Source organism: Misgurnus anguillicaudatus, chromosome 18, assembly GCF_027580225.2.
Source record: "Misgurnus anguillicaudatus chromosome 18, ASM2758022v2, whole genome shotgun sequence".
Classification (NCBI taxonomy): Eukaryota; Metazoa; Chordata; class Actinopteri; order Cypriniformes; family Cobitidae; genus Misgurnus; species Misgurnus anguillicaudatus.
Genome location: NC_073354.2, coordinates 30811 through 58119, shown reverse-complemented (window position 1 = coordinate 58119; position 27309 = coordinate 30811). Strand labels below are relative to the sequence as shown.

Below are 27309 nucleotides of genomic sequence, written 5' to 3'. Positions count from 1 at the left end.
TTGATATAAACCTGAAGGTAACTAAATTAAATACTTGTTGCAGATCTATACTGTATATATTTCAAAATGTTTCACGTTTGTTTACAAAATAAAATTAAGTTATTGTAGCATGCAGGCTGATATAAAAAAGATGCTTTCTCTATAGCCAAATATAAAATATGTTTGAATATGACTACATTTTATTATTTTACTCTGAATAAATGTAAGTAAATAACACATTTTAATAACAATTATAAATGTTAAAGTTACTCTTATCTAATATTGAAATTGGACATTTCAATCAGGACTACAAAATTTAAGAGGGATTTAAATAGCTTTGGGAGTTTTTGTGGTACTTATTGGCTGGCATATCATAGTTCAAGTAGACTTACCTGTACTAAAACTGCACTCCAAAAATCTTTAAATATAATGCCTTTGGGAATTTAATTATGACAAACAGCACTAACTCTCTACCTTATGATCTTGCAAGGGACACCTCTTGTCTGCTGTGTAGTTAGGGTTAGAGTTAGAGAGTTTTTAAAAAGACAAAATTCAAAACATAAAAACAAAAAACACTAAAAGAGACTGGGTACTATGCAAAAACTTTAATAAAGAACAGCAAGCAAAGACAATCAAAAACAATTGAAAGGTGCTTGATAATAAAAAGGTGTAGGCCGTCATGCTGAAAGCTGGTTGGGATGTGGGACTTGTGTTGGAATTCGCTGGCAGGCTCCCATGTGTCATCCCAGGTTTTGCCACTGTAATATCAAAGTGCAGATAATGTCATTAGAACACATAGTACAAATGTGAGGTACTTGTACTTAACTGGCAGATTTTTCTCCACATTTTCTGGCGTCTGTTGTTAAAGTAGTAGTTACTTTTAATTAAAATATCCATACAGTTCTTTTATATTGAAAGCCATCACTGCTGAAAAAAAAACAGCATATACAAGCATCATTTCCATGCTGGTCTATGCTGGTGGTCACCAGCAAACCAGCACCAAAACAAAACATATGTGGGTCTTGCTGGGATGCACCTCCAAATGTAGTGATGACTCCAAAATGTGGTTGATAACTGAATTATTAAGTTGTCATTAGTGAGTTAAGGATATTATCCTATTTGTTAAGGTAACTAAGCTATTTTATTTAAGCGGAGTAAGTTAAACAATTACTGCATGTTTTCATGTGTTCCAGATCTGGCAGTTCGGGATAGTGTCTGCATTTTGATCCCATTAATCACTCCTACTATTGTAATGCATTGGGTGGATGTCCTGCTAGGTTAATAAATAACAAAATGTATGATCACATCAGTAACATTTTATTGTCAATACAATGCAATACAAAATACAATAAAAAACGAATTTTAAAGTTCTTTGAATTATTTTTAAAGCACTGAATGGTCCAGCTTCTCATTACCTAAAATCCATTGTAGAGGGTTCCCACTTTAAGTCAAATATCAAATTCCCTGACTTTTCCAAGACTTTCACTGACTAAAAAGCTAAATTACCATGATCTGTACACTCTAAAAAACGTTGGGTTAAATATGGACCAACCCAACGCTGGGTTATTTTAACCCAACAAGCTGGGTTGTACAATCAACCCAACCAGTTGGGTTGATTTTTTAACCCATCTGTTGGGTAGAAATAACTTTTTGATGGGTTGAAACAACCCAACGTTTGGTTAATGTGTTTAAAGCTGAAATTTTGTGGTTTAAATTGCTTTCATATCTTTCATTGTGGTGTCTATAAATAACAAAGCATAGATTTAATTGAAAAAGCATATTTATTGCACATGAACAATAAAAGAGTACATAGCCCTACACAAACAATCAACTTTCTGATTAAAAAAATATATTAGTATTATATCTCACAATCTAAAATGACAGATACACAGTTAACATTACAATTAGATCAAGTAAAAAGTTGTACAAGTAAGGGATAATGTATTGGCAGCATGTCATCACAGAAAAAAGCCCCAACAGATTCTTCAGAACAAATGTCACAAACACATTGGTTTAATCATTTGTAAATTTAATGTCGGATATGTAATTAATAGACATTGATATTTATTTTTTGTGTAATATAACACTGTACCTGTCAAAATGATTTGCAGCATTGGAGTTTTTAGTTTTGAGCAGTAGTAGAATGTCACGACTGGCCAATCAGAAACTAGCATTTTAGAGAACCGTGTAATAAGAAATGGTTAATGTAACACATAAGACCAACACTAAGTTGCACAAACAGTCAATATATGATCAACATGAGTTATCACCTTAGCATGACAAATAACTACACAGACTTCTTATAGAAAGGGATTCTGTTCTTGGGAGTTTGTAAACAACAGTCTTGAAAAACGCCCACACTGATGTGCACTGCTTAGTAAAATGAATGTCCAAAACATAAAAAAAGTTTAAAACATGTCAACATCACCAAGGAGGGTGTATTGCTGGAGTGACTGTCTGTCAAAAACAACGAAGGCTTGATGGCAGAGATCGTCATCTTCCAATCCAAGGACAAATGGGAATGGTTTTGTCACCTCAGCCTCTCAGAAGAATGCAACCATGTTGGTCCCAACAGACAAACACTTGTTAGAATGCAGGCAAAGACTCTAAATGCATGATGCAGCATTATTATACAAAACCAAACAATTCATATTTCATACACACAAATCTAGTATGTAGTTTAATTGTAATGAAATTTATAAATTTCTTTTTTATTTCAATAACCTTACAATATACTCTTTGTTCATGCCAATAACTCAGATTCACAGTCATTTCAGATTCTGCCACGTCACTTTACCTGGCAGTAAGCCCAATTTTTTAGATTTTGCAACAACCTGCATACTTGCCCTTATTACTTAATATAGCCAACACTTTATTAGCATATATTATGTAATGAATACATGGCTGGACATTAAAGGAATAGTCTACTCATTTTCAATATTAAACTATGTTATTGCCTTGACTAAGAAGAGTTGATACATGCTTCTATCATCTTAGTGCGTGCACGTGGGCGCTGGAGCGCGCTGCGACACTTCGATATCATTTAGCTTAGCCCCATTCATTCAATGGTACCATTTAGAGATAAAGTTAGAAGTGACCAAACACATCAATGTTTTTCCTATTTAAGACGAGCAGTTATACGAGCAAGTTTGGTGGTACAAAATAAAACGTATCGCTTTTCTAAGCGGATTTAAAAGAGGAACTATATTTTATGGCGTAATAGCACTTTTGGGAGTACTTTGACTCGGCGCAGTAACACCCTCCCTCTCCCATTATGAGTGGGAGAAGGGGAGCGGACTTTTCAGGCGTTGATGTGTTTGGTCACTTCTAACTTTATCTCTGATTGGTACCATTGAATGAATGGGGCTAAGCTAAATGCTATGGAAGTGTCGCAGCGTGCTCCAGCGCTTATGTGCACGCACACAGATGATAGAGGGATGTATCAACAATTCTTAGTTAAGGTAATAACATAGTTTAATATTGAAAATAAGTAGACTATTCCTTTAATATTTTGTTTGTGAACTAGCAAGAAGACATGTTTACAAGTAGGAATAGAGTTAAAACTCAGACAAGTACAATTGTCTTTCACTCGCACATCTAAAACATTAACTTTAGGGACAGACGTTAATGTCCAGCCCTGTATTCATTCAGTACATGGTGTATGCTGGTGGGGTGTTGGCTGTATTGAGTAGTGAGGGCAAGTGTGCAGGTTGTTGCAGGATCTAAAAAATTGGGCTTACTAGTTTAATATTGAAAATGAGTAGACTGTTCCTTTAACGTTTGTCCCTAAAGTTAATGTTTTAGAGTTGCGAGTAAAAGACAATTTTTCTTGTCCGAGTTTTAACTCTATTCCTACTTGTAAACATGTCTTCTTGCTGGTTCACAAACAAAATATTAAATGTTTTAGGTTGCTTGCAAAGCAAAGTGTGCAATACTTCCATTACTTACATAAACTTAAGATTTTCTTCCCACTTTTGTAGACAGGAGTTGGAATATCATCATGGGGTTCTGTAGAGAAAAATGTTTAGGTTAAATTAGTAACTTTACTGTCATAATACTCAGCAAACAACTATTGTATTCCCAAGTGTACCTGGAGGTGATTTGTTGATGCTCCTGGTTCTTGGCTGGGAAGTTGCAGGATTCTGTCTGTAAAATGCAGTGCCCAAGTTTTACAAGTTTGACAATTTTATACAATTAAAGAGATAGTTGGGCCAAAAATGATATTAAACCCATGAATTACTCACCTCCAAGCCGTCCAAGATGCATATGTCCATCATTTTTCAGACTAACACATTTTCAGTTATTTTAGAAAATGTTTTATATCTTTCAGTTAATCAAATGTAAAGTTATGGGGTCCACTCCTTCAAGTCAAACAAAACGGTGCGGATTACGCTCAGAAGACCTTTGTTTATCATCGTGGAGCCATTTGGATTTCTTTTGTGAAGGATGAATGCACATTTTTTGGACGTGAAGGAGTGGACCCTGTAATATAATCTATAATATCTCAAACTGTGTTAGTCTAAAAAATGATGGACATATGCATCTCGAATGGCTTGGGGGTGAGTAAATCATGAGTTTAATATAATTTTTGGGTGAACTATTCCTTTAATCGTGCAACCTTACATACCACTTTTGAAAATGACATACTCACAGCAAAATAAGCAGGGATTCTTAATAAAGAAATGCTTTGATATGCCTCATTGTAATATCAACATATCACTTTAAATAATAAAAAACAAGTGCATTTTCATGTTACCTGTAAATAACGTTGTAAAAGCTGGTATCAGAACCTCAAAGTTACATTGTTTTAGCTTCTCCAGGAAAAAATATCCATCTTTTATCCATCAGAGTCTGTGGAAAAAAGCCAAAACTGTGATTTAAGTGGGCATCATCAAAAACTTTTCAAAAAGACAAAAATGTCTGTAACTTACACAGACCAAATGAGAGTTCACAATATGTGTTGTGATACCCTGTCTGTGAACTCAAGGCTAAAGTTTCATGATCTAAACATGATATTAAAAGCATCAGTTTGATTTCAACTTTTACAACAAACGATTATTTATTTAAAACGTACACGTTTCTTCATCATATTAACGTTATCTGTTTTAAACTGAATTACTAAACTATTAGAATACGTTACATTCTAACGTTTCTAAAATTATTTTAAGCCAACGGAAGCTAATAAAACTTTTAATAAGAGTCATGTGAACCATCATTTTGCATACTTTTGCATTCAGAAATAGTTTAAATGATTAAAAACAATGATACAAACCTTTTCCTTAAAATAAATCAAAGATAAGTCGATGAAAAACCGTTTATGAATCTTGAGGTAATAAACTCCCGCGTCAGGTAACGTTGCAGTGAGAAGCAGTTCAGCTGACCGTCTGTGTGGGGGAAGTGAGGATTTCTCTCTGGGGAAGAACAACACTGACACCCGGTGCCCGGTAACGGTGGCTGGTAACATTCCGACTTTGACTAATTAAACTTTAAAATTGGCGTTCACTTTACAAACCGACTGCAAATTTGAACATTATACATATATATTCTCGCCTAAACTTATGTTTAAAATACATTTTGTGGACTAGACAAAGTAATATTGAGAAACAGCTATATGTATCTATTAAGTTGGCTCTGCTTCAAAATTACCCAACATATAACCCAACAAGTTGGGTTACACCAAAACTACCCAACACTGATAAAACAACCCAACAAAATAACCCAGCTGGCTCAACCCAGCAGTTGGGTTGAAAAAACAACCCAACGTTTTTTAGAGTGTATGTAATGCACAGCTGTGAGTTTATACATTTTTATTTATGTAGCTTCAATGTGTGAAATGAATAAACAGTGCCAATAAACAGCTGTTTAAATTGTAGTCAGCTCAGCTGTGGCTTGGACCCGAAAAATTGTATTCCTTACGTCACAAGTTAACAAGCGGAGTAAATTTTCATGAATGGAAACTGAAATTTAAAGCAACAAACAAAAATCTCTGATATTCCATGACTGACTTTCAATGTCTGTAAAAGACCATTAAAATTCCATAATATTCCAGAAATTCCATTAAACCGTGAGAACCCTGACTGTATCCACTTCAATCACAAATTCCAAGATGTTAACAGAATATTCTAAATAGAGATAAGGTAGATCAATCTCTCATTTATCTACAAAATTCTGGAATAGTCTTTCAAGCATTCCACATTCCACACCAATTTGCATTGCAATGGAATAAACGTAACAAGATAATAAAACATAACTTACCACACAGAGCACGGTCACCAGTGAACTTCCAATTCAGCTTTCCCCTACACACACGCACACACACACACACACACACACACACACACACACACGCACATACACACACACACACACACACACACACACACACACACACACACACACACACACACACACACACACACACACACAAAAGTAATGATTATTTTAACTGGATATTATCTTTGAAAGGTCAGAATCAGTCACTGAGGCAAGCAGCACTCAGCTTAATAAATAATATTTTACCTTATTTATCAATTCCCCAGTTATTTTATCGACAACCTGAAATGATGAAGAGACAAGTACATTTTAATAAGACATGAATGCCATGCTTTGTAACAATCACATGAGTCCATATTTATGTCAAGTGATATACAGTTATTTCCAGTGTCAAATGAATTTGTGTTTGTTTTTGTCAATCAACCAAAATGTATTGGGTTGGTATTCCCAAAGACCTCTTAGCTTAAGTCAATGGCCTCTAAAACACTGTGAACTGGCTAACAATTACCTGGTTAGGTAAATGAATTAAATATACATGAAGATAGATTTGACTAGGAGCAAATTGTGGAGTAAGATGTAACAGGAAAAAAGTTACCCTTTATTCCAGGGTTCCCCAAATCTTACCCTGGAGGGCCGGAGCACTACAGAGTTAGGTCCAACCCTAATAAATTTTACCCACCTGTGATTTTCTAGTGATCATGAAGACCTTGATCAGGTCTGTTTGATCAGGGTTGGAGCTAAACTTTGCAGTGCTCCGGCCCTCCAGGGTAAGATTTGGGGAACCCTGCTTTATGGTATAGTTTGAAGCCATGGTATAGTTTGAAGAGGTAGATGTCTTTGTATTCCTGGCAAAGACGTGTCAGTGAGCATGTCAGAGGAGGTGGGGAAGAAAGTGGAGGAAAATAGTTGTAAAAGTAATAAGAGCAAGAGAGATTGGAGAGAGTCTAGAGGACAGAGGAACAAGATTTAATGCAAATACAGCCTCAGACTCCTTGTTGAGATTCTCCGGCCGTTCCATGACGATGCTCTCCGGCAGCTCCACGGTGAGGCTCTCCGGCAGGTCCTTTTTATCCCATTTCCCAGTAAATACAATTGACTTGTATCCGACAGCCTCAAGTTTCCGCACCTGAAATGAAAAAGTAAATGAGCTGTAACCATAAAAGATTATTTTATAAAACATATGACTTTTGAACTGTAACCTTATTTTCGAAGTTGTTTTTGAACAATTATTATGTTGGCTTGAGAAAGCCAACATACTGTTGTTGCACTTAAACTTATTATTAGTGGTGCTTGCATTTATGCAAAGCATCACTATTACTATTGCTCAAAGATATTATTAGTGGTGCTTGCATTTATGCAAGGCATCACTATTACTATTGTGCATACTTATTAGTGGTGCTTGCATTTATGCAAGGCATCACTATTACTATTGTGCATACTTATTATATCTTTATTCTTATGTCGCAAAAAAGTTTGGCGCGTAACTCGTCCCGCACGCTTTGTCGCAGTCCCATGAAAGAGGGCTCAAATCGACCGGATTATTGAGGAGAGGTGTGCTATGACTTTTATAAGCGATCGGGTAGAGGATTTTCGAAAGGGGGGCGAAAAACCACCCGAAAAATCCCATTGACTTAACATTGGGCCGAACTTTGACGGGTCATACCCAGTGGCGGAACTAGAATTTTTTTAATGGGGTGGCCAGGGGGTGGCCAAAGCTACTTTAGGGGGTCCATAGTCCATAAAAGAAAATGACGTGTAACCATGTATCAAGAAAGCATAAATGAATTTGTTGATCGCATTAGAGATGTAAACAGGGTGAATTTTAAATCTTTCTACTGTATTTCTTACATCTGATTTACTGTCTGTTAAAGGGATTCACCCAAAAATGAAAATTCTGTCATCATTTACTCACCCCTATGTTGTTCTAAACCTGTATTTTATTTTAATAAACACAAAAGAAGATATTTTGATAAATGATGGTAAGCACAAAATTAATGGTATATCGATTGAATTCCATGTTGTTTTTATTCCTACTATGGAAGTCAACGGTTAACAGCTGTGTGCAGACCATCATTTATCAAAATATCTTCTTTTGTGTTAATCAGAAAAAAGAAATTCGTACAGGTTTAGAACAACATAATGTAAAAATTATGACAGAATTTTCATTTTGTGAACTGTCCCTTTAATGAAGCAAAAGATCAGGAAATCTAAACTCCATGATAAACCTTAAACTTACTTCAAATGGCAGAGCTCAACACAAAAGATGTTTGGATTAATCTTTATTTACGAAGATACAGAAGATGCAAAAGTTTTCTTTTTTCTTTTGATATTTAATTAACTTTAATGACAGAGAGACTTCAACAGGTTAGGCTAAGACCGAATGCAATAAAATGTTTATTCGTTTAAGACGTACAGTAACCAAATGTTTAGTATGAAAATCACCAAGACAGCTATTTTGACATATGAGCATTTGTAAGCCAAAAGACGCGACCATGAAGTAGTTTAAGCTCTGGCTGTGCACGCGCACTATCGGATATGCGCGTCCCGCTTTCAAGTTCAATGTGGCAATCCAGTCGAATTAACAATCATACAGTAACCTATAAAGATCACGTCAAGAATGAAAACATGGTGCTGGGTTTTGTTGTAAAAAGAATTGACAATCTTAGAGATTCCAAGCATTATGACATTTATCTTCTGATGGTATGAAAAGTATTCGTTAAGTTACAGTAATTTTTCTGACGCATTTTTGAAAAGACTTCACTGATGAAGAGATAACAGAACGCGCATTATGTATATTTTCTTAATTTTGTGAAAAGCACAACATTCAGTTTTTATAGACACACAAAAAATTACAATTTAACGTTTTAAATGATCTATAAATCATATCTGTATGTCCAAAATCAGCAGAGTAATCCAAGTCTCTTTGCGCAGTGATTGAAAAATAAAGAGTTTGCGCCGCGACCGCAGGGAGGGTTAATATAATGTTTGTTTTTAACAATGTGCTGCGCTGCCGCACGTCGAAAATAAACATAGCGATTAAGTAAAAGTAGCGCATTAAATTTGGGGTGGCACACGGGGTGGCCAGTGACATGTCAAGGGTGTCCAGTGCCACCCTGGACACCCCTCTGGCTCCGCCACTGGTCATACCCTCCGCTCAAGGATTTTGTAGAAACATGTGGGTTACAACATTTGAAGAGGGTGGTAGGCTCTGTAAGAACATACATCACATTGGGGTGTAAGCTGTACCCCTGGGGTGTAAGAGGCACCCGAAATTTCCCATTGACTTATAATGGGGCAGAAAACATGCATAATTTCCAGATGGGATATCTTCCCTGTACAATGTCGTAGAGATAAGTGGGTGGGCTCATTTTACTCAGGCATCCAATCAGTCTCTCAGGATCCTTACAAAGGTATTAAGCCACACCCCTAGCAACCACTTTTGAGCACCCTAGCAACATAAAATTCAAACAGTTATATCTCGGCATCAGAACATCATAAAGACACGGGGGTTGGACCGTTTGACTCGTGACTCAGAGTGTAATCACTATGGGATGCCAATTTTTTCCCTAGCAACCAAATACAGTACCCTAGCAACAGAGTAAACAAAGCCTTATATCTCCGCATCAGAACATCGTAGAGACACGGGGGTTGGACCGTTTGACTTGTGACTCGGAGGGTAATCACTAGTGGATGCCAATTTTTTCCCTAGTAACCAAATACAGTACCCTAGCAACAGAGTAAACAAAGCCTTATATCTCAGCATCAGAACATCGTAGAGACACGGGGGTTGGACCGTTTGACTCGTGACTCGGAGGGTTATCACTATTGGATGCCAATTTTCCCCCTAGCAACCAAATACAGTACCCTAGCAACAGAGTAAACAAAGCCTTATATCTCCGCATCAGAACATTGTAGAGACACGGGAGTTGGACCGTTTGACTCGTGACTCGGCATGTAATCACTAGTGGATGCCAATTTTTTCCCTAGCAACCAAATTTGAGCACCCTAGCAACCGAATAAACAAAGCCTTATATCTCCGCTTCAGAACATCGTAGAGACACGGGGTTTGGACCGTTTGATTCGTGACTCGGAGGGTAATCAGTAGTGGATGCCATTTTTTTACCTAGCAACCAAATACAGTACCCTAGCAACAGAGTAAACAAAGCCTTATATCTCCGCATCAGAACATCATAGAGACACGGGGGTTGGACCGTTTGACTTGTGACACGGAAGGAAATCACTAGTGTATGCCATTTTTTTCCCTAGCAACCAAATACAGTACCCTAGCAACAGAGTAAACAAAGCCTTATATCTCCGCATCAGAACATCGTAGAGACACGGGGGTTGGACCGTTTGACTCGTGACTCGGAGGGTAATCACTAGTGGATGCCATTTTTTTCCCTAGCAACCAAATACAGTACCCTAGCAACAGAGTAAACAAAGCCTTATATCTCCGCATCAGAACATCGTAGAGACACGGGGGTTGGACCGTTTGACTTGTGACTCGGCGGGTAATCACTAGTGGGTGTCAATTTTTTCCCTAGCAACCAAATACAGTACCCTAGCAACAGCGTAAACAAAGCCTTATATCTCCGCATCAGAACATCGTAGAGACACGGGGGTTGGACCGTTTGACTCGTGACTTGGAGGTTAATCACTAGTGGATGCCATTTTTTCCCCTAGCAACCAAATACAGTACCCTAGCAACAGAGTAAACAAAGCCTTATATCTCCGCATCAGAACATCGTAGAGAGACGGGGTTTGGATCGTTTTACTCGTGACTGGAAGTATGATCATATACTCTCCCCAGAAATTTGCCACGGCAAGCACCACTCACATTTTCTTCAGGAAATGTACCTATCTAGTTATAAATATTATTATTCTTATGTCTGCACACTTTTTCGGCGCGTAACTCGTCCCGCACGGTTTGCCGTAGTCCCATGAAAGAGGCCTCAAATCGACCGGTTTATTGAGGAGATGGTGGCTATGACTTTTATAAGCGATCGGGTGCAGGTTTTTCGAAAGGGGGGCGAAAAACCACCCGAAAAAATCCCATTGACTTAACATTGGGCCCAACTTTGATGGGTCATAGCTCCGCTCAAGGATTTTGTAAAAACATGTAGGTTACAACATTTGAAGGGGGTGGTAGGCTTTGTAAGAACATACATCACATTGGGGTGTAAGCTGTACCCAAGGGGTGTAAGAGGCACCCGAAATTTCCCATTGACTTATAATGGGGCAGGAAACATGCCCATATAAGGAAATAAAAAAGTTCCAGATGGGATATCTTCGCTTTACAATGTCGTAGAGACATGGGGGTGGGCTCATTTTACTCAGACATCCAATCAATTTATCAGGATAGTCCCAGAGCTATTAAGCCACGCCCCTAGCAACCACTTTTAAGCACCCTAGCAACATAAAATTCAAACAGTTATATCTCGGCATCAGAACATCGTAGAATCACGGGGGTTGGATCGTTTTACTTGTGACTCGGAGGGTAATCACTGGCCACATCATTGGCCACTCCCAAGCCCCGCCCCTAGCAACCAAATAGGAGCACCCTAGCAACTGAATAAATAAAGCCTTATATCTCCGCATCAGAACATCGTAGAGACACGGGGGTTGGACCGTTTGACTCGTGACTCGGAGGGTAATCACTAGTGGATGCCGTTTTTTTTCCCTAGCAACCAAATACAGTACCCTAGCAACAGAGTAAACAAAGCCTTATATCTCCGCATCAGAACATCGTAGAGACACGGGGGTTGGACCGTTTGACTCATGACTCGGCATGTAATCACTAGTGGATGCCAATTTTTTCCCTAGCAACCAAATACAGTACCCTAGCAACAGAGTAAACAAAGCCTTATATCTCCGCATCAGAACATCGCAGGGAGGGTTAATATAATGTTTGTTTTTAACAATGTGCTGCGCTGCCGCACGTCGAAAATAAACATAGCGATTAAGTAAAAGTAGCGCATTAAATTTGGGGTGGCACACGGGGTGGCCAGTGACATGTCAAGGGTGTCCAGTGCCACCCTGGACACCCCTCTGGCTCCGCCACTGGTCATACCCTCCGCTCAAGGATTTTGTAGAAACATGTGGGTTACAACATTTGAAGAGGGTGGTAGGCTCTGTAAGAACATACATCACATTGGGGTGTAAGCTGTACCCCTGGGGTGTAAGAGGCACCCGAAATTTCCCATTGACTTATAATGGGGCAGAAAACATGCATAATTTCCAGATGGGATATCTTCCCTGTACAATGTCGTAGAGATAAGTGGGTGGGCTCATTTTACTCAGGCATCCAATCAGTCTCTCAGGATCCTTACAAAGGTATTAAGCCACGCCCCTAGCAACCACTTTTGAGCACCCTAGCAACATAAAATTCAAACAGTTATATCTCGGCATCAGAACATCATAAAGACACGGGGGTTGGACCGTTTGACTCGTGACTCAGAGTGTAATCACTATGGGATGCCAATTTTTTCCCTAGCAACCAAATACAGTACCCTAGCAACAGAGTAAACAAAGCCTTATATCTCCGCATCAGAACATCGTAGAGACACGGGGGTTGGACCGTTTGACTCGTGACTCAGCGTGTAATCACTATGGGATTCCAATTTTTTCCCTAGCAACCAATTACAGTACCCTAGCAACAGAGTAAACAAAGCCTTGTATCTCCGCATCAGAACATCGTAGAGACATGGGGTTTGGACCGTTTGACTCGTGACTCAGAGTGTAATCACTATGGGATGCCAATTTTTTCCCTAGCAACCAAATACAGTACCCTAGCAACAGAGTAAACAAAGGCTTATATCTCCGCATCAGAACATCGTAGAGACACGGGGGTTGGACCGTTTGACTAGTGACTCAGCGTGTAATCACTATGGGATGCCAATTTTTTCCCTAGCAACCAATTACAGTACCCTAGCAACAGAGTAAACAAAGCCTTATATCTCCGCATCAGAACATCGTAGAGACATGGGGTTTGGACCGTTTGACTCGTGACTCAGAGGGTAATCACTAGTGGATTCCATTTTTTGCCCTAGCAACCAAATACAGTACCCTAGCAACAGAGGTAACAAAGGCTTATATCTCCGCATCAGAACATCGTAGAGACACGGGGGTTGGACCGTTTGACTCGTGACTCAGCGTGTAATCACTATGGGATGCCAATTTTTTCCCTAGCAACCAATTACAGTACCCTAGCAACAGAGTAAACAAAGCCTTATATCTCCCCATCAGAACATCGTAGAGACATGGGGTTTGTACCGTTTGACTCGTGACTCGGAGGGTAATCACTAGTGGATTCCATTTTTTGCCCTAGCAACCAAATACAGTACCCTAGCAACAGAGTAAACAAAGGCTTATATCTCCGCATCAGAACATTGTAGAGACACGGGGGTTGGACCGTTTGACTCGTGACTCGGAGGGTAATCACTAGTGGATGCCATTTTTCCACCTAGCAACCAAATACAGTACCCTAGCAACAGAGTAAACAAAGCCTTATATCTCCGCATCAGAACATCGTAGAGACACGGGGGTTGGACCGTTTGACTCGTGACTCAGAGTGTAATCACTATGGGATGCAAACTATTTCCCTAGAAACCTAATACAGTACCCTAGCAACAGACTAAACAAAGCCTTATATCTCCGCATCAGAACATCGTAGAGACACGGGGGTTGGACCGTTTTACTTGTGACTCGGAGTGTAACAACTGGTCACATCATTGGCCACTCCCAAGCCCCGCCCCTAGCAACCAAATAGGAGCACCCTAGCAACCGAATAAACAAAGCCTTATATCTCCGCATCAGAACATCGTAGAGACACGGGGGTTGGACCGTTTGACTCGTCACTCAGAGTGTAATTACTATGGGATGCCAATTTTTTCCCTAGCAACCAAATACAGTACCCTAGCAACAGAGTAAACAAAGCCTTATATCTCCGCATCAGAACATCGTAGAGACACGGGGGTTGGACCGTTTGACTCGTGACTCAGAGTGTAATCACTATGGGATGCCAATTTTTTCCCTAGCAACCAAGTACAGTACCCTAGCAACAGAGTAAACAAAGCCTTATATCTCCGCATCAGAACATCGTAGAGACACGGGGGTTGGACCGTTTGACTCGTGACTCAGAGTGTAATCACTATGGGATGCCATTTTTTTCCATAGCAACCAAATACAATACCCTAGCAACAGAGTAAACAAAGCCTTATATCTCAGCATCAGAACATCGTAGAGACACGGGGGTTGGACCGTTTGACTCGTGACTCAGAGTGTAATCACTATGGGATGCCATTTTTTTCCATAGCAACCAAATACAATACCCTAGCAACAGAGTAAACAAAGCCTTATATCTCAGCATCAGAACATCGTAGAGACACGGGGGTTGGACCGTTTGACTCGTGACTCAGCGTGTAATCACTATGGGATGCCATTTTTTTCCCTAGCAACCAAATACAGTACCCTAGCAACCGAATAAACAAAGCCTTATATCTCCGCATCAGAACATCGTAGAGACACGGGGGTTGGACCGTTTTACTTGTGACTCGGAGTGTAACAACTGGTCACATCATTGGCCACTCCCAAGCCACGCCCCTAGCAACCAAATTTGAGTACCCTAGCAACCGAATAAACAAAGCCTTATATTTCCGCATCACAATATCGTAAAGACACGGGGGCTGGACCATTTTACTCGTGACTTGGCATGTAATCACTAGTGGATGCAATTTTTTCCCCTAGCAACCAAATACAGTACCCTAGCAACAGAGTAAACAAAGCCTTATATCTCCGCATCAGAACATCGTAGAGACACGGGGGTTGGACCGTTTTACTGGTAACTGGGAGAATAATCATTCTTAAAAGATTTTGTCCCCTCGAAATTTGCCACGGCAAGCACCACTTCACATTTTCTTCAGGAAATGTACCTACCTAGTTAGTGGTGCTTGCATTTATGCAAAGCATCACTATTACTATTCCTCAGGGATATTATTATTTTTCTTATATTCTGGACAAAATTTCGGCGCGTAACTCGTCCCGCACCGTTTGTTGTAGACCCACGAATGAGGGCTCAAATCGACCGGTTTATTGAGGAATGGTGTGCTATGACTTTTATAAGAGATCGGGTGCATGATTTCCCAAAGGGGGGCAAAAAACCACCCGAAAAATCCCATTGACTTAACATTGCGCCGAACTTTGACGGGTCATAGCTCCGCTCAAGGATTTTGTAGAAACATGTGGGTTACAACATTTGAAGAGGGTGGTAGACTTTGTAAGAACATACATCACATTGGGGTGTAAGTTGTACCCCTGGGGTGTAGGAGGCGCCAAAAATTTCCCATTGACTTATAATGGGGCAGGAAACATGCCCATATAAGGGAATAAAAAGGTTCCAGAAGGGATATCTTCACTTTACAATGTCGTAGAGACAAGGGGGTGGGCTCATTTTACTCAGACATCCAATCAATTTATTAGGATAGTCCCAGAGCTATTAAGCCACGCCCCTAGCAACCACTTTTAAGCACCCTAGCAACATAAAATTCAAATAGTTATATCTCGGCATCAGAACATCGTAGAATCACGGGGGTTGGATCGTTTTACTCGTGACTCGGAGTGTAATCACTTGCCACATCATTGGCCACTCCCAAGCCACGCCCCTAGCAACCAAATGTGAGCACCCTAGCAACATAATAAACAAAGCCTTAAATCTCCGCATCAGAACATCGTAGAGACACGGGGGTTGGTCCGTTTTACTTGTGTCTCGGACTGTAATGAGCGGCCACATCATTGGTCACTTCCAAGCCACGCCCCTAGCAACCAAAATGAGCACCCTAGCAACAGAATAAACAAAGCCTTATATCTCCGCATCAGAACATCGTAGAGACACAGGGGTTGGACCGTTTTACTTGTGTCTCGGAGTGTAATCAGTGGCCACATCATTGGTCACTCCCAAGCCACGCCCCTAGCAACCAAATATGAGCACCCTAGCAACATAAAATTCAAACAGTTATATCTCGGCATCAGAACAACGTAGAGACACGGGGGTTGGACCGTTAGACTCGTGACTCGGAGTGTAATCACTAGTGGATGCCAATTTTCTCCCTAGCAACCAAATACATTACCCTAGCAACAGAGTAAACAAAGCCTTATATCTCCGCATCAGAACATCGTAGAGACACGGGGGTTGGACCATTTTACAAGTGACTCATTATGTAATCACCAGTGGATGCCAATTTTTTCCCTAGCAACCAAATACAGTACCCTAGCAACAGAGTAAACAAAGCCTTATATTTCTGCATCAGAACATTGTAGAGACATGGGGGTTGGACTGTTTTACTTGTGAGTCGGAGTGTAATCACTTGTGGATACCAATTTTCTCCCTAGCAACCAAATACAGTACCCTAGCAACAGAGTAAACAAAGCCTTATATCTCCGCATCAGAACATCGTAGAGACACGGGCTTTGGATCGTTTTACTCGTGACTGGAAGTATAATCATATACTGTCCCCAGAAATTTGCCACGGCAAGCACCACTTCACATTTTCTTCAGGAAATGTACCTATCTAGTTATAATTATTATTCTTATGTCTGGACACTTTTTCGGCGCGTAACTCGTCCCGCACGGTTTGCCGTAGTCCCACGAAAGAGGGCTCAAATCGACCGGATTATTGAGGAGAGGTGTGCTATGACTTTTATAAGCGATCGGGTGAAGGGTTTCCGAAAGGGGGGCGAAAAACCACCCAAAAAATCCCATTGACTTAACATTGCGCCGAACTTTGACGGGTCATAGCTCTGCTCGAGGATTATGTAGAAACATGTGGGTTACATTGTTTGAAGAGGGTGGTAGGCTCTAGCCTGGCTCCGCCCTCGTACGTGCTTCCGCTTATTTTTCATTTCGCTTCAGCAGTACGTCTGGGATTGCTCTGTTGAGTTTCGTTTTCTCCTGCAAAAATCTGCAGGTCCAATCAGCGAACAGAGGGGGGTGGCCAAGAACGATGACGTTGAGATCGTGCGCCAGACTGAGTTGTAGTTCAGTAATGGCTGCGGGAAAAGATGCGAGCAATGCTATTAGGTCCGTTCTGGCAACGCTGCCGAATATCCAAAATTTACAGCCGGAGCAAGAACAAGCTTTGCTAAGTTTTGTTGGTGGCCATGACGTTATGGCCCTCCTCCCCACGGGGTTCGGGAAAAGTTTGATTTTCCAGCTCGCTCCGTTAGTGGTGAAGGAGATGGCTAAAGATAGCGTTGCTAAGCCTATAGTTGTTGTCGTCTCGCCTCTTGTTGCACTTATGGAGGACCAGGTGAATGAGGCAGAGAAGTTGGGAGTTCGTGCTGGGCAGCTCGGCGTGCACGATGACCGTGACATTTTGGAAGGACGCTTGAGCCTGGTGTTCGGGAGCCCCGAGTCGTGGCTGCTGAACAACAAATGGCGACGAATGCTAGCCTCTACCGTATACCATGATAACATCGTTGGAATAGTCGTGGACGAGGTCCACGTTACATACAAATGGTGAGTTAACGTTAGCACTTAATATGGTTAAACAACATAAGTAGGGCTGTTTATGCATACTCGATAGCTTAGGGTAATGTTGTCATTTGTCATTCGTACAGATGATATAACATTCATGACGAATATTGTACTCCCCATTTCGCTTGACTTAGGGGCGAGGCTGTCAAAGGCGAGTCGGCATTCCGAGACAGTTTTGCCAAGCTCGGAGAGCTGATATCTATTACCAAGGAGGGTGAGTTGAATGCACTGCCCTCTGGGTTGCTGCTACCTAACGTGTTGTGTCTCTGTTGTAAGGATTGTTTACACTCCCAGAAATGAAACAGAATTGTGTGGTTACTAATAAAGTAACCACACAATAACCTGCATTCATGTTCATAAAGCCATCCATGCCATATCCTATTATCAGGGTTGGGCAAAGATACGTCAAAATGTATTTTAAAATAAAATGCCAAATACCTTAGTTTTAAGTGTATCAACATAAACTACAAAATACAGCAGCCACAACATTTGTTAATATTAAAAAATACTTTTACAAGCTAGCATGACATTTCTTCGCAAACCTTCCATCAGTTAGACTATTTGATCTATTGCTTCACCATTACATTAACTCTGATTGAATAATGCAAAATTCTGACAAATGCTGTAACCTTAGTTACTACTTTACATTAGCAACACTGACACACAAGTCATTCAGTCATTCATACTATTTTGTGTTTTTGAAATACATGTATCAACAATAATGCTCATCCCTGCCTATTATACAAACACTTAAAACTTGTTTGGCACATTATAAAATGGGCCAAGTATTGATCTTGTCCATTTTTTCATACTCCCAGGTACACCTGTTTTAGCACTGACTGCCTCAGCTGACATCAAGTCCAGAAGCAGAATCATCCGACTGCTCCATATGGACAATGCTGTTCAAATCATCGCTAGTCCCAACAAGACAAACATCCGTCTTGGATTGTGCAAGGTGCCCAGCCATCAGATGAACTGCCTAGACTGGATAGTTCAACTTGTAAAAGACAAAGGCTCAACCATGCAACCTGTATTAATTTACTGCGAAACGCTGAGATCAGTGGGGAGAGTTTTCTCATACCTGAAGGCAGAACTGCAAGGACATGCCTGGGTAGGCTGTGATCCGGACTGTAGAAGTGACAACCTCCTGATTGGCATGTTCCACAGCAAAACCCTCCCCCAAAACAAGGAGAGAGTGTTGGCTTCACTGAGGGGGGAAGGTAATTGCCGGGTGGTTGTTGCAACTACAGCTTTGGGGATGGGGTTGAACTTCCCTAGTGTTTCACATGTCGTAATGTACGGCCCTCCAGGGGACCTAGAGTCAATTTTACAACAGGTGGGCAGGGCTGGAAGGCATGGTCAGCCATCACATGCCATCCTATACAACACTGGACAGTTTTTCAAGGTGGATGAAGAGGTAAAACAACTGCTTGCTGTTGGAAAAAACACGTGTTTTAGGAAATCTCTCTATTCACATTTTGAAGCAGAACCCTGCCATGTAGAGCCACGTCATCTCTGTTGCACATACTGTCAGACTGTTTGTTCTTGTTCATCTGGTACATGTACAGAACCCACACCAAATTATGAACGGATTGAAGATGAACCAATTAATCTGAGATGTAGGCATGTTAATGCAAATGACAAATCTTTGATAGCAGATTTGCTGAATGACTATAGGGCTAGTTTAATCAATTCATCTTATCGACTATACACCTCACATGCAGCTTGCACTGGATTCAGTCAGCAACTGGTGGATGCAGTGTTGACCCATTGTCAATACATATTTGACCTGTCATACATTACTGCTAACCTTCCTGTGTTTAGATTGGCCCATGCAAAGGAGATTTTAATTATCATTAATGATGTTTTTGGGGATATTGATGTGGATATGCAATATGATTCATGGGGGAATTTACAGTTTTTTCCAATTGCTAACACACAATTTTGCAAACTAGTCTGGTTTTATCAAAAAACTTAACACAATTTACAAAACCCCACACCCAAATAGCAAAATACCACATATATCCTGCAAAATGAAGCACTCCAACCTAAACTACATATAACATTATCAAAATCAAACTTTGACACAAATTGGAACACACTTCATTCATATTACCATATTTTTGTCTAACCAACTACACACAGTTGGGCATAATGAAAAGTGCACTTTTCTTTAGTATGCTTTCCCATAATACTAAAATATGTATTAGATTGTTCACATGCACAGAAATACTTGCAGATACACACACATGCTGTTGAATTTTTTTTTTCACCAAACAAGTCACAACGCCACATCACAGGCAATATATTCCCTTGCCAGAAATTACAAATCGCCTTATCCATCCCTAAATTGCACCAACATCAATCCCATCACATGCCTCTTCCATAGCCTGCAAAAGAGGCATGCGCACAAAGGGCAGCTGGTCATATACCTTCCATATAACTCTTCTATGAGTTTTGGACTGGGGCTGCACGATGAAAGCTCATGTTGTGCCATACTACAACATACCGGTTTCTTTGGTCTGCATCATTCATACACTCTGATGGTATGAGAATGTTGTGGAGTCTTTCTAGAAATGTGAGAATATGGGCTGTGTTGTATGGTTCAAGGTTGGCATGACGGTGGAGGACACCATCCATATTGGAGATGGCAGCACACATTGTGATGTTCCCACCACGTTAGCCAGGAACATCTATAATGGCTCTGTGGCCAATGACGTTCCTGTTGTCTTTTCTAGTGCTTACATCCTGATTGAAGTGTTAACAATTAACCATTCAGATGTTTGGGCAGGTGGCACATACATTAGCCATTTAGCTCGTGTAGTGTCATTTTGAATGGTAGTGTTTTGAAAAGTCAAACATGTGACTTTATGTCAGATTGTTGTGTCTTGTGCAGAGAACCGTGTTCAGTGCATTTAAAAAGTGCCATTGTGAATTGCAAAATGTGTGTAAAGCAGAAAATGTGTTTAGACTTTTGGAGACTTGAGAAGAGGTGTTGCTCTCTGTGTGTCAGTTTAAATAGTTGTGCTGTTCATGTCATTTTAGTGTGTTAGCAATTGGAAAAAACTGTAAGTGACCCAGATCTCTATTACAGCTACTACTTTGACGACGATGACAATGATGTTGAAGATGCACTGAGGAGCCATGTCAGTAGCTCAGAGTCTGAACAGTAAAATCAGTAATTATTGTGATGAAAACACCTTTGCATACTCATGCAGGACCATGGATGGTGTGTCAGTTGTACATATTGTTGTAATGTGTTTTTTTGTATTTTGTGCATTTTTACAAAACTGTACACAACCTAAATAAAAGTGTTCAAAACAGTACTTGTAAGACCATCATTAAGATATAAAAGAAGCGGTAAGACATACTGGTAAAAAATTTTATTTTACCTGTGCAAATGTAATAATACAATATATACAATCTGTTATAATATAAATATAAGATTATTCAAAAAAAGAAATTTAACAAAAGTACAAACATCATTATACACAAGGACAATTACTGTATAGACATTATTTAAATACTTGTCTGTAGATAACACCATAATTGTATCAAAATGAACTATTTACATTATTTACACCAAAATTCCAAGTAGACCTTCTATGACAGAGATTCAGAGCTGGACCATTACAAATCAGTTAAGTAATTGTTTAAAGTGCTACAGCCCTCCAGTCTTTCAGCCTGGAACACATCCATTTCCATAAGTCTGCATAATTTAGTTTGGACAGAATGTTTCTGTCAAAGTTAGGGAATGCAGAGAACTGTCTTCCCGGTTTGTCTTTGAAAACTTCTGTCTTCATAAATACCTGTAGCAAAGTTAAAATGTCCTTTTTGAGATCAGCTGCATGGTGGATGCCACTAGGTCGGGATAGCTGCAGCTCTCTGTCTGCGGTGTCCATCAGTGTTTTTAATACACCCGCAGATCTGCTGACCCTGTCAGCTGTTTGCTCGGTAAGGTTAGTGCCTTTGTTTCTCAAAAACGATTTTAGATAGTTGTTGAGGTGCTCGAGGTGCAGATCGAGAGGTATATTTTTCCCTTTCCCACCCCTGCTATTCCAAAATCGGTTCCAGGTTACATCATGTGCAACCCGAGGGGACAGTGTTGCACTGACTTGCACTGTTAAGAGGAAAGTGCTGTAGGCATACTGAGTGTGCCCGTAAGCCTTATAAATTAGTAGTGCCACCTTGTACAGCCTTATTAAGCGCTCCCCATCTCCCTCTTTCACTGCATCCAATAGGTCAAAAAGCAGGAATCCAAAACTAAGCCTGGCCTCAGTATGCTCTTTTTTTAAGTCAATCAAATCAGAGTAAGCAGGCTCAAGAACTGGCATAGATGCCACCACAAGACTGTGGACTTTCTTCTCGTGGTTATCTCTGGATTTTTTGTAAGCAAAGACTCTGGTGCAACCTGGCTCACGACAACGGTGCTTCTCCTTCTCTTTGTGTAGGGCCCTTGCTGCTTCAGCAACGTCAGCTGACCGTCCAGAAATGTCTGTAGACATTAAAAACTTGTCAACGACCTCTGCCACAGAGTCATGGAGCCAGGTCCTCTTCTGTTCAGCAGAGCCTTGCTGGATGTGGTCTGGAATTAACCCATCAGGAGTCTCTGTGACAAAAAAAAAACTATAAATTAATTTATTGTACCGGAAGACAAAAGAAAAGTTTGATTCCTTGGTGTAATCCTTTAAACATAATGTAACAGATACAAACCTCTGACATCATTCAAATGGAAATGTTCCATTGCTGCCGCAAGGAAAAGTGCTGTCGTGTCACTCTGCACAAACTGTTTATACGTGTTGTATGCAGCATGTGGGCCTTTTTTTGCATTGCTGCACCTGTAAATGACATAGAAGTTATTAAAAATGGTGTATGACACAACTGCTAGTTCGATTCAATTCATAGTTCATATATTTATGAACGGCGTGTTTGTTAGTAGTACCATCAACCCCTTTTTCCCATATAGCCCGACGGAAAGCAGCCAAAATTCATGGTGGCTGTGCTTTCTTGGAAACATGCACACAGTTCATACATCCACACAGTTCATAAATCCACACCAAGTTCATGGTTGGTGAAGATTATCTTTGGGGAAGACTCCTTGGGAAAAAGGTAGAGAGAAATGCATTATAGAATAAGTTACATACACATCAATGAATGGCAATCTGATATTAATCTGAAGACACATGGTTTCTGTTAAATAGCAACTGTGTACCTCAAGAGATTCATGTTGGCGAGGATTGTGCCATGGTCTTTGGCAGATCCTTCCTTAAAGAAGATCTGATGATATATCTGTAACCCATATCAAAAACATAACCTTTTAACCAGTCCTTAGAAAACTATAGACCACATTACTTGTATAAACCTTGGAAAACAGTATTTAAGTGTGCTTTTACTAAATAACAATAGTGTATCAGGGTGCATGTAGTTAAAGATTACAGTATACTGACCTCAAAGAGATTCCTAATTGCGTGCCAGTCTTCAAATTTGAAAACGAGGCCTTCCAGGCGGTTCTCCTCTGTCTCCCCATCAGCAAACGCCAACTGGATATTCCGGCAATTGCCCTCCGTGAGTCTGTCACCCCCGATCAAAATCTTTTCAAGCCCATCAGGACATCTTGGCACATACCTAGAGATGAATCACAGTTAGGATATGAAATTAAACACAAAAGGACTTTTTCCTTTACATGGATTTGTCTTTTCCCCATCTAAAAGCTTGATTTTCACTAGGGCTTTTAATATTTTGAATGATATTTACTCCTTTTGAAGGTGCTGGAGCACATCCACCAAGTCCGCAGTTTTTGTTTCATCCTTGAATAGAAGTCCAAGTGGGTACTAAAAAAAAAAATTTAATATGTGTCAGTGTGTGAAAAAGTTAAAGCATGCTAATAAGTGAATTTCATCAGCAACTTGCACTGTGAACATACAAAATTATTTGTTTAATTTAATAGCTTATGGACATGAAACTTACATGAGTGGATGGCTGGGCCATGTCTTCAGAGAACTGGTGGGGGATGTGATGAACCACCACATCGGATAGGGTCTTAAATAAATCCAAATATGTTGTCAGGATTCGGCTCCCCAAGACAACGAATTCCCGACGCATACAGGCTTGTGTGTCTGGTCCAGGAAGTGAATTCCCGAGATCATAGTCGATCAAAGAATTTGCCGGTTTCAAATTGTCAAGGTGTAGTGAGTTGACTCTGTTGATAACACACATGTGGTTTATCCAGTGTATTGACTTGTTGGTTTGGCTGGTAGACTGATGATGTGTCTGAATATAAAAGTCCAGGTTGTCGAATATAATAGAATATGTGTGAGGTGTCGATGAGGTTGGAGGTGCAGAGGCAGACAATGCAGCAACACCCAAATCGGCCATGTCTTGTTCTGACAGTGTACTGAATGTGAAGACATCAATGGCATCCACCTCCTTGCTTGGCTGTACAGTGGTCTCTGTGGTAGTGAAAAAACATGAAGTTAGTCATTATGGTTGGAAAAAAAGAAGTTAACTTAAAGGTTATGTTAAACAAACTCACCTAATAAGGACATGTCTTCAAGGCTTCTTTGAATAGTCCTGTCTTGTTCATCTGTGCTTGGCTGATTCAGGAATGACTCCAAGTCCCGTTTTAAGGACTTTACCGGAAGCATACAGTAGTAGGCCAGTTCCTTCTGCTTGCCAACTGCATTGGAGTGTGTTGTGGAGATGCCCAGTTTCGCCAGTCGCTGAAAAACAGCCTTTTTTGCCCCACCATACAACAATACAGAATTAATGTAATATGATAGGGCTGATAAACGAGGTTCTCTTCCTCTCAAAGCCACTGAGGCCGCAGCACAAATGTGAGGGAGAGACTCCTTTGTTATTTTTGAAATAATGCTGAACAGGAAAGGGGACAGCCGCTTTAGGTCATCTTGTAGTTCTTGTAATGAAAATGATTGCAGGTCTATACCACTTGACCTCCACAGCATAAAGTGGTTCTGTTGCTTACACAGGGTCACACAGTCAGCCTCCACTAAATCCAAAACGCTGTCTTGTAAATGGTCCATTACTTGTCTATGTCTTGATATGAGACGGGCAGCTCTAGTAAAATTCCTTTTTGCCAAGCTCTCAACAATGCCAGCTATATCAGATTGGCATGTCAGTGTATTTTTCGTGATGCCATAGTTTATCACAACCTGAAACAACAACAAAAGGGGAGTCTTGCATGAAAATTTAATTCAAAAGTCTCACATGATAAATCTACATACAGTGGTCTATCAGTGTTTGTACTGATCACCGTAATAGTGACTTCAAATGAAACAAAACATCAACCTCTAAACCTAATAAGTGAATTATGTTTTACACAGCAATATTTTTACAGAACATTCAGAAATAATAATCATTAAATAATAAAATGCAATGTTTCTCTATCATTAACATAACAAACAAAATGTAAATATAGAAAACAGGTGTTTTAAACATTGTAAAATGAAAATGGTAGAATGTAACATTCCTCAAATGTTCAGACAACCAAGAAAAGTTTTGAACATAAAAAAACTGGACACTTTTTATGTTTGTAAACCGTTTTTGAGAATCTATGTAACTTTAAAGAACGTTCTTAGAACGTTTCGCTGTTAGCTGGGCAACCTTGGACTTAACAAATGTAAACAAGACATTAAACCTGCGTGTCTCACTGCTAGTCTGGTACACTTAAGAAAGAAACGGATCGGTCACGCAACATTAATTTGGCCAAAGTAATGCTGGCACTTGGTCTTGATGTAGTTATGATACGTTTTGAACTAGGCTAGCAGCTGCTGTTGATGCCAATTACATGGGTGCTTATCTGAGGCAATAAAAAAGAAAGCAAAACAACATCTTGTTTAGTTTTCTTACCTCAGTCACACTGCTTCTCGATGGTATTTCAGCGGATTTCCTGGACTTTTTTATGGCCCTCGGGGTTTTTGATGGTGTGGGGTCTCGGTCTCTCTTTTCGGTGTTCCTGTCATATTCCCCCTGGCATGTATCCATCGTCTCTTCGTTTTTCCACTTCTGAAAAGTGTCGGTATCGTGCAGTAGTCTGGCAATCACTGCATAGCATTTGCGGCAGATGCGAAACGACCGAAGCGGCGTATTTATAATGACTAGACCCAGCTTTGACAGTTGAGTATATACATTGTTAGTGTCCTTAGAGTCAAATATTAATTTTGAACTCACAATTGTTCCGCGAATTCTTAAATTCGATGAACATAGCCTACAGCTGTCGTTTACAGACATGTTCACACTCTCCTCTTCTGATTAAAATGGGGAGGATCTGTTGTTACAGCCTGGGCGCAGGCCGGTTCCGTCGCATGATATACGTCACGACCAAACGTTAGCGATTGGCTATGGCAGATCCTGAGTGACTCTGGGCAGATCCAATAGTTTTAAACTTCAACAGAGGACCCTCCTTAACGGAAGAAACGCTTTGCAATGGAGCGTGGCCAGACTCTCTGTACAAATGAAATGAATGTACGAGAGTCTGGTTTGGACCAGGCTAGGTAGGCTCTGTAAGAATATACATAACATTGGGGTGTAAGCTGTACCCCTGGGGTGTAAGAGGCACCCGAAATTTCCCATTGACTTATAATGGGGCAGGAAACACGCCCATATAAGGGAATACAAACATTTCCAGATGGGATATCTTCGCTTTATAATGTCATAGAAAAAAGGGGGTGGTCTAATTTTACTCAGGCATCCAATCAGTCTATCAGGATAGTCCCAGAGCTATTAAGCCACGCCCCTAGCAACCATTTTGGGCACCCTAGCAACATCTCCCATAGACTGCCATTATAAAATGCCCGGATGGATATCTTTGCAGCACAGTGTCATAGAGACATGGGGGTGGGCTCATTTTACTCAGGCATCCAATCAGTCTCTCAGGATTCTTACATAGGCATTTAGCCACGCCCCTAGCAACCACTTTTGAGCACCCTAGCAACATAAAATTCAAACGGTTATATCTCAGCATCAGAACATCATAAAGACACGGGGATTGGACCGTTTGACTCGTGACTCAGAGTGTAATCATTATGGGATGCCAATTTTTCCCCTAGCAACCAAATACAGTACCCTAGCAACAGAGTAAACAAAGCCTTATATCTCCACATCAGAACATCGTAGAGACAAGGGGGTAGGACCGTTTGACTCGTGACTCGGAGTGTAATCATTATGGGATGCCAATTTTTTCCCTAGCAACCAAATACAGTACCCTAGCAACAGAGTTAACAAAGCCTTATATCTCTGCATCAGAACATCGTAGAGACACGGGGGTTGGACCGTTTGACTCGTGACTCAGAGTGTAATCACTATAGGATGCCAATTTTTTCCCTAGCAACCACATACAGTACCCTAGCAACAGAGTAAACAAAGCCTTATATCTCCGCATCAGAACATCGTAGAGACACAGGGGTTGGACCGTTTGACTCGTGACTCGGAGTGTAATCATTATGGGATGCCAATTTTTTCCCTAGCAACCACATACAGTACCCTAGCAACAGAGTAAACAAAGCCTTATA

At 40.4% G+C, this 27309-nt stretch overlaps 2 protein-coding genes and 2 long non-coding RNA genes across 5 annotated transcripts; 1 reads left to right on the top strand and 3 right to left on the bottom strand.

Moving 5' to 3' along the window:
• Positions 1–569: 569 nt before the first annotated feature.
• LOC141350377 (uncharacterized) lies at positions 570–7445 on the bottom strand. Of its 2 annotated transcripts, XR_012358478.1 has the most exons (4): positions 7232–7445; positions 6499–6534; positions 6235–6278; positions 570–737 (listed from the first exon to the last, which is right to left on the bottom strand). It is a non-coding gene; the product is annotated as an uncharacterized lncRNA (long non-coding RNA). The 2 variants fall into 2 exon arrangements; XR_012358477.1 differs by lacking the exon at positions 7232–7445 and having other exon boundaries at positions 6499–6683.
• Positions 1599–5752, bottom strand: LOC141350378 (uncharacterized). Its single transcript, XR_012358479.1, has 5 exons — positions 5252–5752; positions 4736–4830; positions 4070–4125; positions 3928–3987; positions 1599–2585 (listed from the first exon to the last, which is right to left on the bottom strand). It is a non-coding gene; the product is annotated as an uncharacterized lncRNA (long non-coding RNA).
• A 9698-nt stretch (positions 7446–17143) lies between the features above and the next one.
• LOC129424303 (putative ATP-dependent DNA helicase Q1) lies at positions 17144–20955 on the top strand. The gene is made up of 5 exons (XM_073855441.1): positions 17144–17764; positions 17917–17996; positions 18601–19736; positions 20393–20541; positions 20877–20955. The coding sequence occupies exons 1-5, from the start codon at positions 17250–17252 to the stop codon at positions 20953–20955; spliced, it is 1959 nt and encodes a 652-aa protein (XP_073711542.1). The 5' UTR covers positions 17144–17249.
• Positions 20956–21179: 224 nt separating this feature from the next.
• LOC141350376 (uncharacterized) lies at positions 21180–26256 on the bottom strand. Its single transcript, XM_073855458.1, has 9 exons — positions 25649–26256; positions 24315–24951; positions 23750–24231; positions 23537–23613; positions 23230–23407; positions 22995–23071; positions 22725–22879; positions 22496–22620; positions 21180–22391 (listed from the first exon to the last, which is right to left on the bottom strand). The coding sequence occupies exons 1-7, from the start codon at positions 26027–26029 to the stop codon at positions 22861–22863; spliced, it is 1851 nt and encodes a 616-aa protein (XP_073711559.1). The 5' UTR covers positions 26030–26256; the 3' UTR covers positions 21180–22391; positions 22496–22620; positions 22725–22860.
• Between the last annotated feature and the right edge of the window lie 1053 nt (positions 26257–27309).